Source organism: Erpetoichthys calabaricus, chromosome 1 (assembly GCF_900747795.2).
Source record: "Erpetoichthys calabaricus chromosome 1, fErpCal1.3, whole genome shotgun sequence".
Taxonomy (NCBI): Eukaryota; Metazoa; Chordata; class Cladistia; order Polypteriformes; family Polypteridae; genus Erpetoichthys; species Erpetoichthys calabaricus.
In genome coordinates this window covers 152,389,644-152,403,042 of record NC_041394.2, presented here as the reverse complement: position 1 = coordinate 152,403,042, position 13,399 = coordinate 152,389,644, and the positions used below count along the sequence as shown (strand labels likewise).

Here is a 13,399-nt window from a genome sequence, read left to right as displayed (position 1 = left end):
TATTCGCAGCGCCAACAATCATTTCTTCCCTTGTAGGCCATGACACTTTTGTCCAATGATCTTGCTTTCCCCGGCTATCCCAGAGGCACATGAAGCATGGGTATTTTGTGTATCCAGATTGCTGTCCAAGCAAGAAGTTCACCATCTTCAGATCAACACAAATCGACCACTGATGTTCATGATAACAGATTTTCTGTAATACGATTTTTACATTTTCATATTCTTTAAGTTTTGAGTGAACAATGGGAAGAGAAGCATAACAGTTACCATTGTGCAAGAGAACATATTTCAAGCTTCTAATGGAGCTGTCTATAAAAAGCCGCCAGTCTTCTGGTCGATATTCTGTTAGCCCCATTTGAAGTACAATTCCTGGGATGTCATTGCAGTATACAAGTTCTTCCTCTTGGTTGAAATATGAGAGAAGCCTCTCTTCTCTTGTCCGATAGGCTGTAATTTTAACTTCCACCTTTATAAGATTTCGTTTATTATGTCTGGACGCTAAAAGTTCAGATGCTTGCTTGGACAGATGTAAGTCTCGAATCTGGTCATGGTGTTCTTTTTGGCTTAATGGTTGAGGCGTCGAAGAGCTTCCCTAAAATTCACTTCCACTGCTACTACCTGCCATACACTCCAATCCCTGCCTCTCTTCAGAGTCTCACAGTGGCTGGTTTGAATGTCTGGTAAACACTGGTATGGGAACATCATTGCCATGTGGAATAGGTCGTCTTGCTGATTCCAAATCAGGATAATCCCACAGAGCTTTCTTGTAGCGATTAAAGCCTTTAATCTTTACAACACAACAATAACAATCGTCATGGTGGTTTTTCGGTTCTCTCCATACCATTGGCACACCAAAGTTTAAACCTTTTGTCTACAGTTGTAGGTGCTCCACATGTTTTGCAAACAATATGTAGAGCCCAAGACTTATCCTGGTCTCCAAGCTGTACTCCAAAATAAGACAGGTATACTCGATGCACAAAGTCTATGATATTTCTTCTTTGTTTTTCAACCATGTATTCTCCACAGATGTAGCAGAATACATCAGGATTGTTGATGCAGGCTCTTCTTGATGAAGTCATAATTTTTACATGTATTTATATACTTATTAAGACAGAACTTTGTGGGTATAAACCAATCCTGGGTTGACAAACTTATACTGTAGCTGACTTCTTTCCTCTGCAAATTCACAGTTGAATTCTGGCTTCAAAAAGTCGCTTTTATAGAATTGTAGGCCTACAAATTCAAATACAAAATAATTATATGGGATATTTCATTACCTAAGACACTGTTAAAGAGTCAAAAGACAGACCAAAAGCTATTGCATTTGTTATCATACACAAGTTACATTGAGGGAATGCATTATTTTCATGGATGTCCATTATCTCAAAAACTAGAACAAATTCAGCAAAAGTAATGGGATTTTTAAATTCAGCACCCTCAAAATACCCTAAATCCATTCGAAAAACCTTGGCACCTGAAAAAAAAAATTTTTTTTGTAGACCTGTAAGGGCCTTTCTGCAGCAGGTGGAGTACCTGGCAGTGTGGTGTCAGTCAAACAGCCATCAACTGAATGTCTGTTAAAATAAGGATCTGGTTGTGGATTTCAGCAGGAAGCAGCAGTGGTCCTTCACACCATTCTACATCAGTAAGACTACAGTAGTGTGGTCGAAGGTTCGAGGCAAACAGCAGGCAGACAGCAGATATAGAGTAAAAAAGTAATTTCTTTATTCTTTGGTGAGCAGAGGAAACTATTGCAGCCCCTGTCAGCTTTGTGTCACTGATAGTTTACCAATAATAGCCCCATCTTGCGGGGGGTGCGCTTGATTTTTATAACAGAGTACAGAGACGGCTTGTCATGGGATAAAGTTACACAATTCATTGGTGGAATTTAGTAAAATTACAACACATTTGTTCAAAACAACTTAAGAAGAAGTGAAAGAACCTATTACTGTTAATTAAACAAAAATCACAGACGTTTGAATTTTAAAAAAGATTAGCAGTTTTCCTGATTACAGACTATAAGTCAGCAGCTTGACAAAATTGTTGCAAGTTTGTTCTTTCAGCTTTATACACTTATTAGTTTAAGTAAGTCATATTAATAATCAATTAATCCATAGCCTATTAATACAATCTAGTAATATATACTTTTAGATAAAATGATTATACAGTTAATGGTTTCCCTCTTTTAACAATCTTAATGCATTCATATGGTTAACTCAAAGAATTCTTATACTTGCAAATATACATACATATACATTTTCTTAGCATCAGCTGGTTTGCATAATAATATATTTTCCATCCACCCAAATGCACACAGATAGTAATCATCAAGGCATTTTAGATTTGTTTATCTAAGTACAAAAATAGGTCAAAAGGTCCTCAGTCCAAGATTCTTTGTTCAACTATTATTTAATATATTGATTCAAATTTTTTATTATTCCACATTCCCCCCTTTTTGAACAAAGAATAGTTCAAACAAAACAATCCTGATCGAGGGTGGACTGAGAAGAAAATTGGGGCTGGGAGAAAAGATGCATGCGTTCTATATGGAGGAAATAAGCTTTAGTTACTGAGGCAGTGAAAAACTTCTGGATAAAATAATGGATTAACGGGATAAGACAACAGCCAATCAAGAGAATAACAGTTAAAGCAACTAAAAGGGAAACAAAAATGAATTTAAACCATTGGCCCCAAGAGCCAAAGGTGGATATAAACCATTCATCAAGAGGGGTATCGATGCCTGAGTTTTCAGCCAATTCTAGTGAGAGAGCTATCAGATCAGCGAGGGCACGGGTGATGGAGCCATCAGGGGCAGTATCATTCGGAATATACATACAACAAGCATAAATCCTGATTTAATTATATAAAACCTTGTTTTTAAATCATGCTCCTGGGCTTCCCATGGATTATACCCCCAGTCTTGGTTGCCAGTGTTTGCAAACACATCACTCCAGCTTGAACATTCAGACAGACTGGAGGAGGAGCTTGAATCAGATTTATACCCGGGTCGAGTCACACAAATGTATTTTTCAGACCATCTCCATTTGTCTTGTCTGCTGGATCCACAGGGAGCAATGGCACAAAAGTCAATCTGGAATGAGGCAGTCTTCCCTATTTGGAAAATTAACGTGGGAAAGTTCCCATGTATTTGCTTCAGTTGGTGAGTCAGATGGTCACCACCTGTTTGTCGTTGTCCCAAAGTCAGATGGATAAAAAAGATTAGGACTAGCAGAGCTATGAGTGCCATTTTTTGCAATGCGACACATGAATCCAGGCAGGAAGTCCTTCGACTTTAACAGCGTGTGGTGTGGATAGCAGCACTTGGAACGGTCCCCTCCAGCGAGGTTGATGCCAGTGCTTCCTTCGGGTGTCTCTGACCAGAATCCAGGTTCCCAGGGGAATCTGTGACTCCGTTGGTGGAGGACTGGTTCGCCAAGCCTGGTTAACCTGCTCATGGACTTGATGCTCAGAGACCTGTAAGACTGGAGAGAAGATCATTGTCCACAGTATGCAGATTGACATTTCCAATAACCATGCCAACAGGCATGGGCCGTCTGGTCAGAATTTCAAACGGCGAAAGTCCCAACTGCCAGTGTGTCCTCCCTCTCAATCCCATTAAGGCCAGGGGTAAAGCGTCAGGCCAGGTTAAATTTGCCTGCTCCCAGATTTTTGCCAATTTAGATTTTAGGATGCCATTGCACCTCTCTACAATACCTCCACTTTGGGGATGGTACTTGCAGTAATGATGTACATTTATCTGGAGCCAAGTGGTCAATTCATTTATTACAGAGTTCACAAAATGGGTACCATTATCAGTCTGCAATTTCTGTGGTATTCCCCATCTTGGAATGATTTCTTTTATCAAGGCTTTTGCCACAGTTTTGGCATCTGCGTGTTTGGAAGGGAAAGCTTCCACCCATCGGGAGAACACATCAACAATTACCAAGCAGTAACGGTAGCCCTTAGACGGTGTTAATTCAATGAAGTCCATTTGGAGATGTTCGAATGGACCCATTGGGTTAGGTGTGACGGCGGGACTTACCTGGATACCTTTACCTACATTAAATTTTTGACATAGTGCACAGCGTCTGCAGAATTGCTCTGCATACGTGGAGAAACCTGTGGCTTCCCAATGTCGCTCGACATCTTTAGTCATTGCATCCTTTCCAGCATAGTCCAGGCCATGTGCAATTTTTGCCATACCTGGGAAAGAAGCCTTTGGGAGAAAAGGTTTCTTATTTTGCCAATGGGTCCAGACCCCATCAGAGAGGGATCCTTCTTTGGACCATTTTCTCTTTTCTCTGTCCGTGGCTGCACTCTGTAAAGAGATAATTTGATTATCAGGGTCTTTGTCATCTTTCTGTTGGAATAAAGAGACTGGTGTGTTATTATAGGCAGCCTGTTTAGCAAAGTGATCAGCTAATTTGTTTCCTTTGCTAACAGGGTCCTGTTTCCCAGTATGGGCCTGGCATTTAACTATTGCCAGTTTTGATGGTTTGGTTATGGCTTCTAAGAGGGATTCTACAGTGGAACCTCGAGATACGATCACCTCTGTATACGAGAAATTCAAAATACGAGGAAAGTATGAGCAAAAAATTCAGATCTAAATGCGAGCATTGGCTCGCGTAACGAGCCACGAGCCAGGCTGTGGGTATAGCTCTCAGCTTAGCGAGGGGGCGTGGTAGCAGTTGCGAGCCGCGATCTGCGGTGTCTGCGTTTCTCACTTAATGCACAGGTGGGAAACTGCCCACATCCATGATTGTTCCTGTGGCTGATGGGCTGCAGCTGCCATGTCCTCCCCGCATATATAGAGAAGCGCGAGCCGGTTAAGGGGGAGAAGAAGTAAAAGAAGAGAGAGGAGAGAGAACGGAGGTTGCGGCAGGCAGGCAGGCAGGCAGGCAGGCGGTGCAGGAGAGCTCGCGTGTGCAGGCTCGCGTGTGCAGGCTCGCGTGTAGCTGAACAGTGAGCTGAACAGGCGAGCCAAACAGCTGAAGCAGGACGGTGTAGAGAAGGTCAGCTGCATTAAGAGTGTCTCTCCTGTTGCAGAGCCCGCAGGTGAGACACTAACAGAGAAGAAGCACCGGGGATTGTCATCTGTTTTTTAAAGACTACATTCTTTTGACGTTTTAACCTCGTGTTAAAGGATTGTTATTCTTGTGTATTTTAAACCTCACTTCACAACTGTTTTAAGGATTATTTATTTAAAGATTTATTGAATGCTCTACTGCACTTTGGACACCTGTTTTGATTCTTTTAATAATCAGTTATATTATTTACCAGTGTTATTTATTAAAGGTAGACTACAGTATATATAATTTATCAGTGTTATTTGTTAGGAAAATTGATTTTTATGTTAATATATTTGGGGTGCGGAACGGATTAACTGGATTCCCATTATTTTCAATGGGGAAGTTTGTTCTAGACACGAGAAATTCGCTATACAAGTTCAGTGCTGGAACGAATTAAACTCGTATCTAGAGGTTCCACTGTATTAACTTTTGATGTTGGATGGGCTTGCCAGTACTGGTCTTGAATCCTCTCAATTTCCATAATGCTCCATGATCATGGCAGACTCCAAAGGTATACCTGGAATCAGTATAGATTGTTATGATTTTTCCTTCTGACAACTGACAAGCTCGGGTGAGAGCTATTAATTCAGCTGCATGAACTCTTAAACTTGAAGAAATTCGGTTTGCTTCCAGCAGGTGGTCACCTTTGACCTCTGCATAGCTGGTTGAGCGTGTTCCATTATCCAATCACAAGGAACATCCATCTACGTAGAGTACTTCTCCTGTTTCTAGTGGAGTTTCCTGCAGGTCTGGCCTAGGTTTTAAGACCTTAGTTATTTCATCATAACAGTTATGTGGCTCCCCTTCTTCTTCAGTGGAAAGAAGAGTGGCTGGGTTTAAAGTGGAGCATCTTTCAATTGTGACATTTGACAGAGTACAGAGTACGTTTTGATAGTGTATTACCATAGCAGTAGTGAGATGCGATGTTTTGGCCTGTACTAAAATGGAGTGTACGGCATGATGCACCTTTACTGTTAGGGGGCTCATGAGCACTATATCTGTACTGGCTAGCATGGCTTCTGTTGTGGCTGCTACTGCTCTGAGACAGGTTGGAAGTCCCGTAGCCACTGGATCCAATTTTTTCGAAAAATAGGCTATATCGCCGTGGCAATCCAAGTTCCACCGACAAATCAAGGACAATCCACTTCAGGAAATCACACAGCACAATTCCACAACAAGAAAACATTCCCATTAAAAGCTACGCAGCCACAGAGGATGTCCTGACTTAACCTGATGTTTTGTGACTGGTCTTGGAAGGTTTTGAATGGTGGTTATGCGGTCTTTTGACCGAGCTCTGATACCACACGTGATGTCATGACCCAAGTACTTGATAGTGGTCTGAACTAACTGCAGTTTGGCCTTAGAGACCTTGTGCCCAATTTCCGCAAGATACTTGAGCAATAATTCTGTATCTTGTGTGCATGCTTTCTCTGCTTCCCCACAGAGTAATAAATCATCGACGTACTGTATCAATGCACTTTCCCTGTTAGGCCAGAAGCCTTCCAGATTCTGAGCAAGCGCTTGGCCGTATACACAAGGAGCCTCTGTATAACCTTTTGGGATAACGGTCCATGTTCAACGGCAGTTTTGAAAAGTAAAAGCAAACCAAACTGAGAATCAGGATGTACAGGAATAGAAAAGAAAGCATTTGCTAAGTCAATTACTGAGAAGTAACGAGCTGTTGCAGGAATCATAGAGAGAATAGTGGAAGGATTAGGGACAATCGGTGCCCTAGGAAAAATAGCAGAATTAACTTGTCTGAGGTCTTGGACAAAGCGCCAAGAGCCATCAGCCTTCTTTATTGGCAGAATAGGAGAATTTACAGGAGAATATTTGATAGGAATTATAGCCCCCCTTTTTAACAAGCTCTTTATGTACAGCCACAATTCCGAGTTCGGCCTCGGGAGCAAGGATATTGCGCATGGCGAGGATGGAAGGATGATTTCGGAAAAACCACCAGAGGTTCACAATTTGCGATCCTGCCAAAATCGTTCTTTCCCTGAGACCATAGGGTGTCAGGAATTGAAGAAAGCCATGGGAAAAAGTCAGTTTGTAGAGAGCATAGAGAAAGAGATGGGTGACAAAGGGAACGAATGACCGGCAGGTCAATCTGGATTAACACCTTAGTCATGGTCTGAAGTATCAAAAATGCCTGGTGCAACGTATAGCCAATCAGTCCTATTTAGACATTGCTCAACCCAGTCCCCAATTTCGACCCAACGAACAGTGGTAGATTTGGTCAAGGAAATGTGGGGAACCAAACCACCTAAATAGAAAATGCTTTGTGAATATATGAGGTGAACTGAAGCAGCAGCTTTGGTGGATGAGATAAAAATGCAAGGAATGTGAAGGGTCTCTAGGCAAGTACCTGATGAGAGAAAAGATTCTAACCAAGGTGTGTCTACTTCGGCAGGGAAGTACTGGGCAGTACAGTGTAGGGTGTCGGGGACCTGCAAGTGGGGAAAAAGACATGAAGGAAAAGAGTGTAGGGCTTTAAGGAGAAGGGTGTGTGGGGAGATGTTTAGGGTCCAGGCTGCAAAAGAGGGTTTAGGGTGTGGGGAGATTTGACACAGGAGCTTAGGAATGGAGCAGTAAAATCCTTGTTCTGTCAGTGAGATTGAGACTGACAGTTTAGTCATGAGGTCTCTTCCTAGTAGATTGACAGGACATAGATGATTTAACAGGAAGCAATGAGTTAATGGAGAGCTGTAGGTGCTGAGTTGCACTTGCAGAGGCTTTGAAACTAGTAAAGTGTGTGGTTGTCCTGAAGCAGTGAGAACCTTCACAGTGTCTTTCGAGGTAGGAACCTCCAACAGCGATAAAGTGGAGCGTGTGGCTCCCGTGTCCACAAGGAAGACAGTTTCTTTGCCATTTACTATTAAAGTCAATAAAGGATCTATGTCAGCATCACGGGTAAGCAGAGGAAACTGGAAGAAATGGCTGGGGGTCCCTGCTAATTCCTAGGACCAAGGAATGTCATTAGGGTCTGGAAGAGGAGATGTTCGTGGTGGGCGTTTGTTTGGGCAGTCGCGTCTGAAATGTCCAAGCTCACCGCAGCAGTGGCAGGCATATGACACTGGTGTTTGCTCCGAAGGGTTGGGCATCTGAGCGAAGGGATTGTTAGGGTTGGAAGACGGGAACCCCCGTCCCCTTCCACGCCCTCTTCCTCCAAAAGAATTGCCACATGCACGGCCTTGGAATCCTCTGCCCCTGTCCGTTCCCCCTGTATAATATTGTAGTTGTGCTGCAAGCAGCTTAGTCTGTGTATCGGATTCTTTTTGCTTAGTCTGTTTCTCAGCATGCTCTGCATGGCGTTTCACTTCCTCGAATGCAGCGCTTTCCCAGCCTATGCAGGACGTGCGAACTTTACTTTGAATGTCACTTCTCAGTCCCTAAACAAAAGGGGAAACGGCAGCGCCTTTTCGGTCATCACTGTCTGCCAGACCAGAATGATTTGCCATAAGGTCTTGTATTCGGTGTGCCCACTCATCGACCGTCTCATCCTTCCGCTGCTTAGTGGCTGATATGAGCGAATGAGCGACCAGTCCAATCCCTTTTTATATTTTCCTGCGTTTCTTTTTTTTTTTTTTTTTTTTTAACAAGTCCCATAATTAACAGTTGCCCAGGTAGTGCCTAGTTTTCGTAGCAGCACCTGTGTCCATTCTGCAGCATTTGGCTTATACATATCGTCTAGCTGTTGGAGCTGCTCCTCAAATTTTAGCCCACCAACCCCCTTAGGGTCAGGCAGTTCAGACACCACATCTTTTAATTCTTGAATATCCCAATTACGGTGAATCATTACAGTAGTGGGGTTATTGGGTCCTACAGCCTGGGTGGGGTCGTGTCAGGGGTTAGGGACCTCGATTAGGAGGCATGAGAATATGGAGGGGGTGAACAAATGACGGGGTATAGGGGGTCCTTCTTTTCTGTTTTCTTTCTTTTGTTCTCGGGATCGGGCTCTGGTTCTATCTTAGTCTTTTGCAAAGCTAATAACATTTCTTCCTTTTCTTTCCGGGTTTTAACTTCGACAGCGAGCAATTCATTACGCTTTCTGCTGCCTCCAGGGTTCTATCCTTTATCACTAGTTCCCACCTATCAAACATGTCCATTCTATAAGGACCCCTGTTACAACAGCTTTGGGTATTTCTGCACAGGATTTTCCTAATTTCTTGTATTACTGAAATGTCTCCAGTTCCCTCAACTGGCCATCTACCACCGCTTTGTTTATTCCATTTTTTACACACTTTTTTTTTTTTTTTTTTTTTTTATCTAATCCGGTTTTTTTTTTCAACTAGTTTTCCTAGGTGAACCTCCTTTCAGACCCGAACTAGAATCCGACATGCTTTCCGAAAATAATCCTTCCAACAGAGACTTTTGATTTCCCGAAGGAACCTTTTTGACCGGTTTACTATTTTGCTTTCCCATAACTAAATAGCACTGGACTGCAGAAGAATAGATCAGCCCTCACAACGTTCCGTCTCCAGTCCCTTCCGCTCCCAGATCAGTACTCTTATGTTTTCGGGTGTTCACCACAGATTAACCCGTAGGAGTAGGAATATGACCAGATGTCAGAGACAGAAACTCGCCCTCCCACACAGTGTTTTTCCCAGATACTCAATATATATTCTACTCATTTTTCCTCCCTTTCCTCTATTTCTAGGAGTGTGCCACTCACCCCTTTCTATTCCACTTCACAGGGAGTAACTTATTAACGTTCTCAGCATTTTACACTGTCCCTGAGGGACCCAAGTATTATTTCCTGCTTTCCAGTTTACTATCCGTTAGGTGATGCAGTATTTTATTTCTCAATTTCCTTTCCCGTAAAACCGGTCAAATCCCTGAGCTATGTCATTCACTCAATCGGATTCCCTCGGTCTACTCACCAAGAATTTTCTTGACCTGCTAGGGAAATCCCAGTTCAATCGACCTTCATATTCAATCGGAGGAGGCCAGAGACTTCTCACACAGGATTCGCCCAAGGCAGGCCAGTCCTAAATTTTGCCGGAGCTGGTCCTCCCGATCCGGCCGGAATCGGTCCTCTTACCGGTCCACTGGACAATCCCGCTCGAGGAGTCACCTGTCCGTCTCCGCCCCAATAATAGCCCCATCTTGTGAGGGGTGCACTTGATTTTTATAACAGAGTACAGAGACAGCTTGTCATGGGATAAGGTTACAAAATTCTTTGGGGGAATTTATTAATATTACAACACATTTGTTCAAAACAACTTAAGAAGAAGTGAAAGAACCTATTACTGTTAATTAAACAAAAATCACAGACGTTTGAACTTTAAAAAAGATTAGCAGTTTTCCTGAGTACAGACTATAAGTCAGCAGTTTGACAATTTGTTGCAAGTATGTTCTTTCAGTTTTATACACTTTTTAGTCTAAGTAAATCATATTAATAATCAATTAATCCATAGCCTATTAATACAATCTAGTAATATACTTATAGATAAAATGATTATACAGTTAATGGTTTCCCTCTTTTAACAATCTTAATGCATTCATATGGTTAACTCAAAGAATTCTTATACTTGCAAATATATATACATATACATTTTCTTAGCATCAGCTGGTTTGCATAATAATATATTTTCCATCCACCCAAATGCACACAGATAGTAATCATCAAGGCATTTTAGATTTGTTTATCTAAGTACAAAAACAGGTCAAAAGGTCTTCAGTCCAAGATTCCTTGTTCAACTATTATTTAATATATTGATTCAAATTTTTTATTATTCCACAGTAGAATGGGTGAGCAGCTTCAGATACTTTGGATGTCGGAGGACCTGACATGGACTCGGCATATCCAAGCTTTGGTGAAAAAGACAGAGCATTTGTAGCGCCCGAGGCAACTGGAAAAATGAAGGGACTCCTCAGCACTCCTAGAAACCTTTACACAGGCGCCATAGAAAGCATTTTAGCACTAAACATCACGTCCTAATTTGTCAACTGCTTTGCCCAAGTTGTCTCTACACCCGAGACTGTAAATACAATACTTAGTCATGTCACTTGCAGACATTCCCAGATGACTCTGCACTTATGGGATGTATTTACAAGGGGGATGAGGCAAAGTAAAAGTCAGGTGCAGAAACTTTGTTTCTTGGTGCAGAAAATATTCTACATCTTAACATCAACATAACCAAGGAACAGATTGTTGACTTTCACCACAGCAAAGAGCCTCCATGTCCAGTCACTATTTAGGGAGTGGATGTAGAGGGGGTTCTACATTAATGGCAGATAGGACTGGTCTTGGAACACAGAAGAAATATATAAGTAAGGGTAGAGCAACCTTTTTCCTTAGGAGACTGTGTTCTTTAATGTGGGAAGTCGCATCCTTCATTATCTTCTACAACTCTGTGAAGGCCAGTACAATTTTTTATGTTGTGGTATGCTGGGCTGGTAACATCACTTCAAGTGCGGCCCACCTAATCAACACTCTCATTAAAAGTGCAAGCTCAGTTATAGGCACTCTCTGGACCTCCAGAAACATAAAGCAAAACCGAGTACCATTATGTACAACGCTGCACATCCTCTCAATCACACACCAACACTGAGGAGTTTCAACCAACAATTTATTCAGGAGAAGTGTGTCAAAAAACACTACTGGGACTCCATTATACCAACAGCAGTACACTTGCATGTCTCACTGTGAGTAAGACAGACAAATCAGTTTTCTTTCTTTTTAATCTTCTTGCCCTCTATTCATTCAGGGTTATAATCTCTCACTTAATATTGCATACTTCAGTGTAAGGCTTGTGAATCCATAGCTGATGCTTAATAAGTCCAAATGAAGCACTGATGTTCAAAAGTAATTTAACCAGCATATCACAAGGTTTTAACATGTCACACAGCAGAGAGATGAATAACCACTTTACTAATGCTTTGGGTTATTAAGACCAAAAGCAGTTTTTGTCAAAGTTATGTCACACATCAGTATGTTAGTAACAGACACCTTATAGGTAGTACCTCATCTAAAGTGCTGCTGTTGTTTGGATTGGTCTTGTCTTCTGGGTTTTACTTATCTTCACTCATCTTTCTTGTTCTGCACAACTCTTTGAAAGCACTATACTTTGTGTTACCCTTCATAGTGGTATTTGCTCCTTCCATATTCATGTTAACTTATCTACTTGGTCTTTTCTGTTTCACTAAATAACTTTGGGCATCAAAAAAGAAATGAACACTTATTCCTGAAGAGTTGCTGTTCAAGTTCAAGTTAAGGCGGTTTTCTTTCCAATAAGAACTGGAATTCTTGAAAGTGTAATCTGTGTTTTGCGTAGCTACTTTACTGTACAGGACTTGGAGTTGATATCCATATTGAACATTCCTCTAAAGGTGTTTGTCAAGAAATTCAAGAATCCTTCTCCAGGAATCCTCCTGGGCAGCTGCGTGTGATTTTCCAACACCACCCCAAAGCATGGTGACTACAAAATAAAAAGAGGACACAATCACACTGTGACACACAGACAGATACAGACAATGAGGGCAAGGAAAAATTCAAAGGAATAAGGTAAATATAAATATAAGCAACTTAGGTAGGTGAAAATAAAGCAGAACACACACCAGCAGTTTGTCTGTTAGGTGTGAACTGAATGTTAGAGGCCAGTAGTCAGTAAGATGGGAGATATCAAAGACCAAGCCACCAGTCAGTGAGAATATTCTACGAGTGGAGGGCATGAATTGAGTGGAACAGTCCAGCAGTCAAAAAAGTGGGGATTAAGTGAGACAGACCACTAGTCAGTTAAGCTGAACGAAGGAGAGCAGACAAAAGATACGAAAGGGAGATGACGACACACCAGTTTGACCTGGTAAATTGAAGGCTGAAGATCTCATAACTGGGTGGTAGGGAGGTTCTATCAAGTGTCCCGCCTCAGGGTATGAAAATTTTGTTACCAGATGTCCTTTTCCCACAGCCCTCATCTGGGCTTCTAGCTGAAAAATGGAGGACAGATGAAACAGGTCATTGTACTTATGAAAGAAGCAATCTGTAAAGTACGCCTTGTTTTTGCAGATATCAACTGGTGACCACCAATGTCATCACTTACCCTTATAGACTTACCTTCTGGGCACTTTCTACAGCTGGAACGCCCTGATCATCCTCTCCAACAATGAGTAATACTGGAGACTGAATTCCACCTGCCTATAGCACACGTAAAATGCAGTTGTTTGTTACTCATAAGCATAAGTCAATGTTTCCATATGCCAAATGTAGCAGTTCTACCTTGCTCTAATTACTTAGAGGCCTCCTTATTATGTGCAGAGAAGGACTACTGCTAACCAGCAGAAAATAAAGTGGTCAAACTGTCAAAATTGCTTTTTACACATTGTCC

General features: G+C 41.8%; 3 protein-coding genes across 4 annotated transcripts in view; 2 read left to right on the top strand and 1 right to left on the bottom strand.

The window, feature by feature from the left end:
- The window catches only part of LOC127529225 (SCAN domain-containing protein 3-like), a 146,749-nt gene that overhangs the window by 34,764 nt on the left and 98,586 nt on the right, over positions 1–13,399 (top strand). The window lies entirely within an intron of this gene.
- Positions 1–13,399, top strand: part of selenoo1 (selenoprotein O1) — a 160,015-nt gene that overhangs the window by 48,966 nt on the left and 97,650 nt on the right. The gene's annotated exons all lie outside the window — the stretch shown is intronic.
- The window catches only part of LOC114656097 (acyl-coenzyme A thioesterase 1-like), a 44,616-nt gene continuing 42,935 nt past the window's right edge, over positions 11,719–13,399 (bottom strand). Inside the window, exons 10-12 of the mRNA XM_028807515.2 lie at positions 13,129–13,209; positions 12,866–13,001; positions 11,719–12,493 (exon numbers count right to left, since the gene is read on the bottom strand). Coding sequence (XP_028663348.1) covers positions 12,399–12,493; positions 12,866–13,001; positions 13,129–13,209 — 312 coding nt within the window. The 3' untranslated portion in view covers positions 11,719–12,398. The remainder of the gene's footprint in view (positions 12,494–12,865; positions 13,002–13,128; positions 13,210–13,399) is intronic.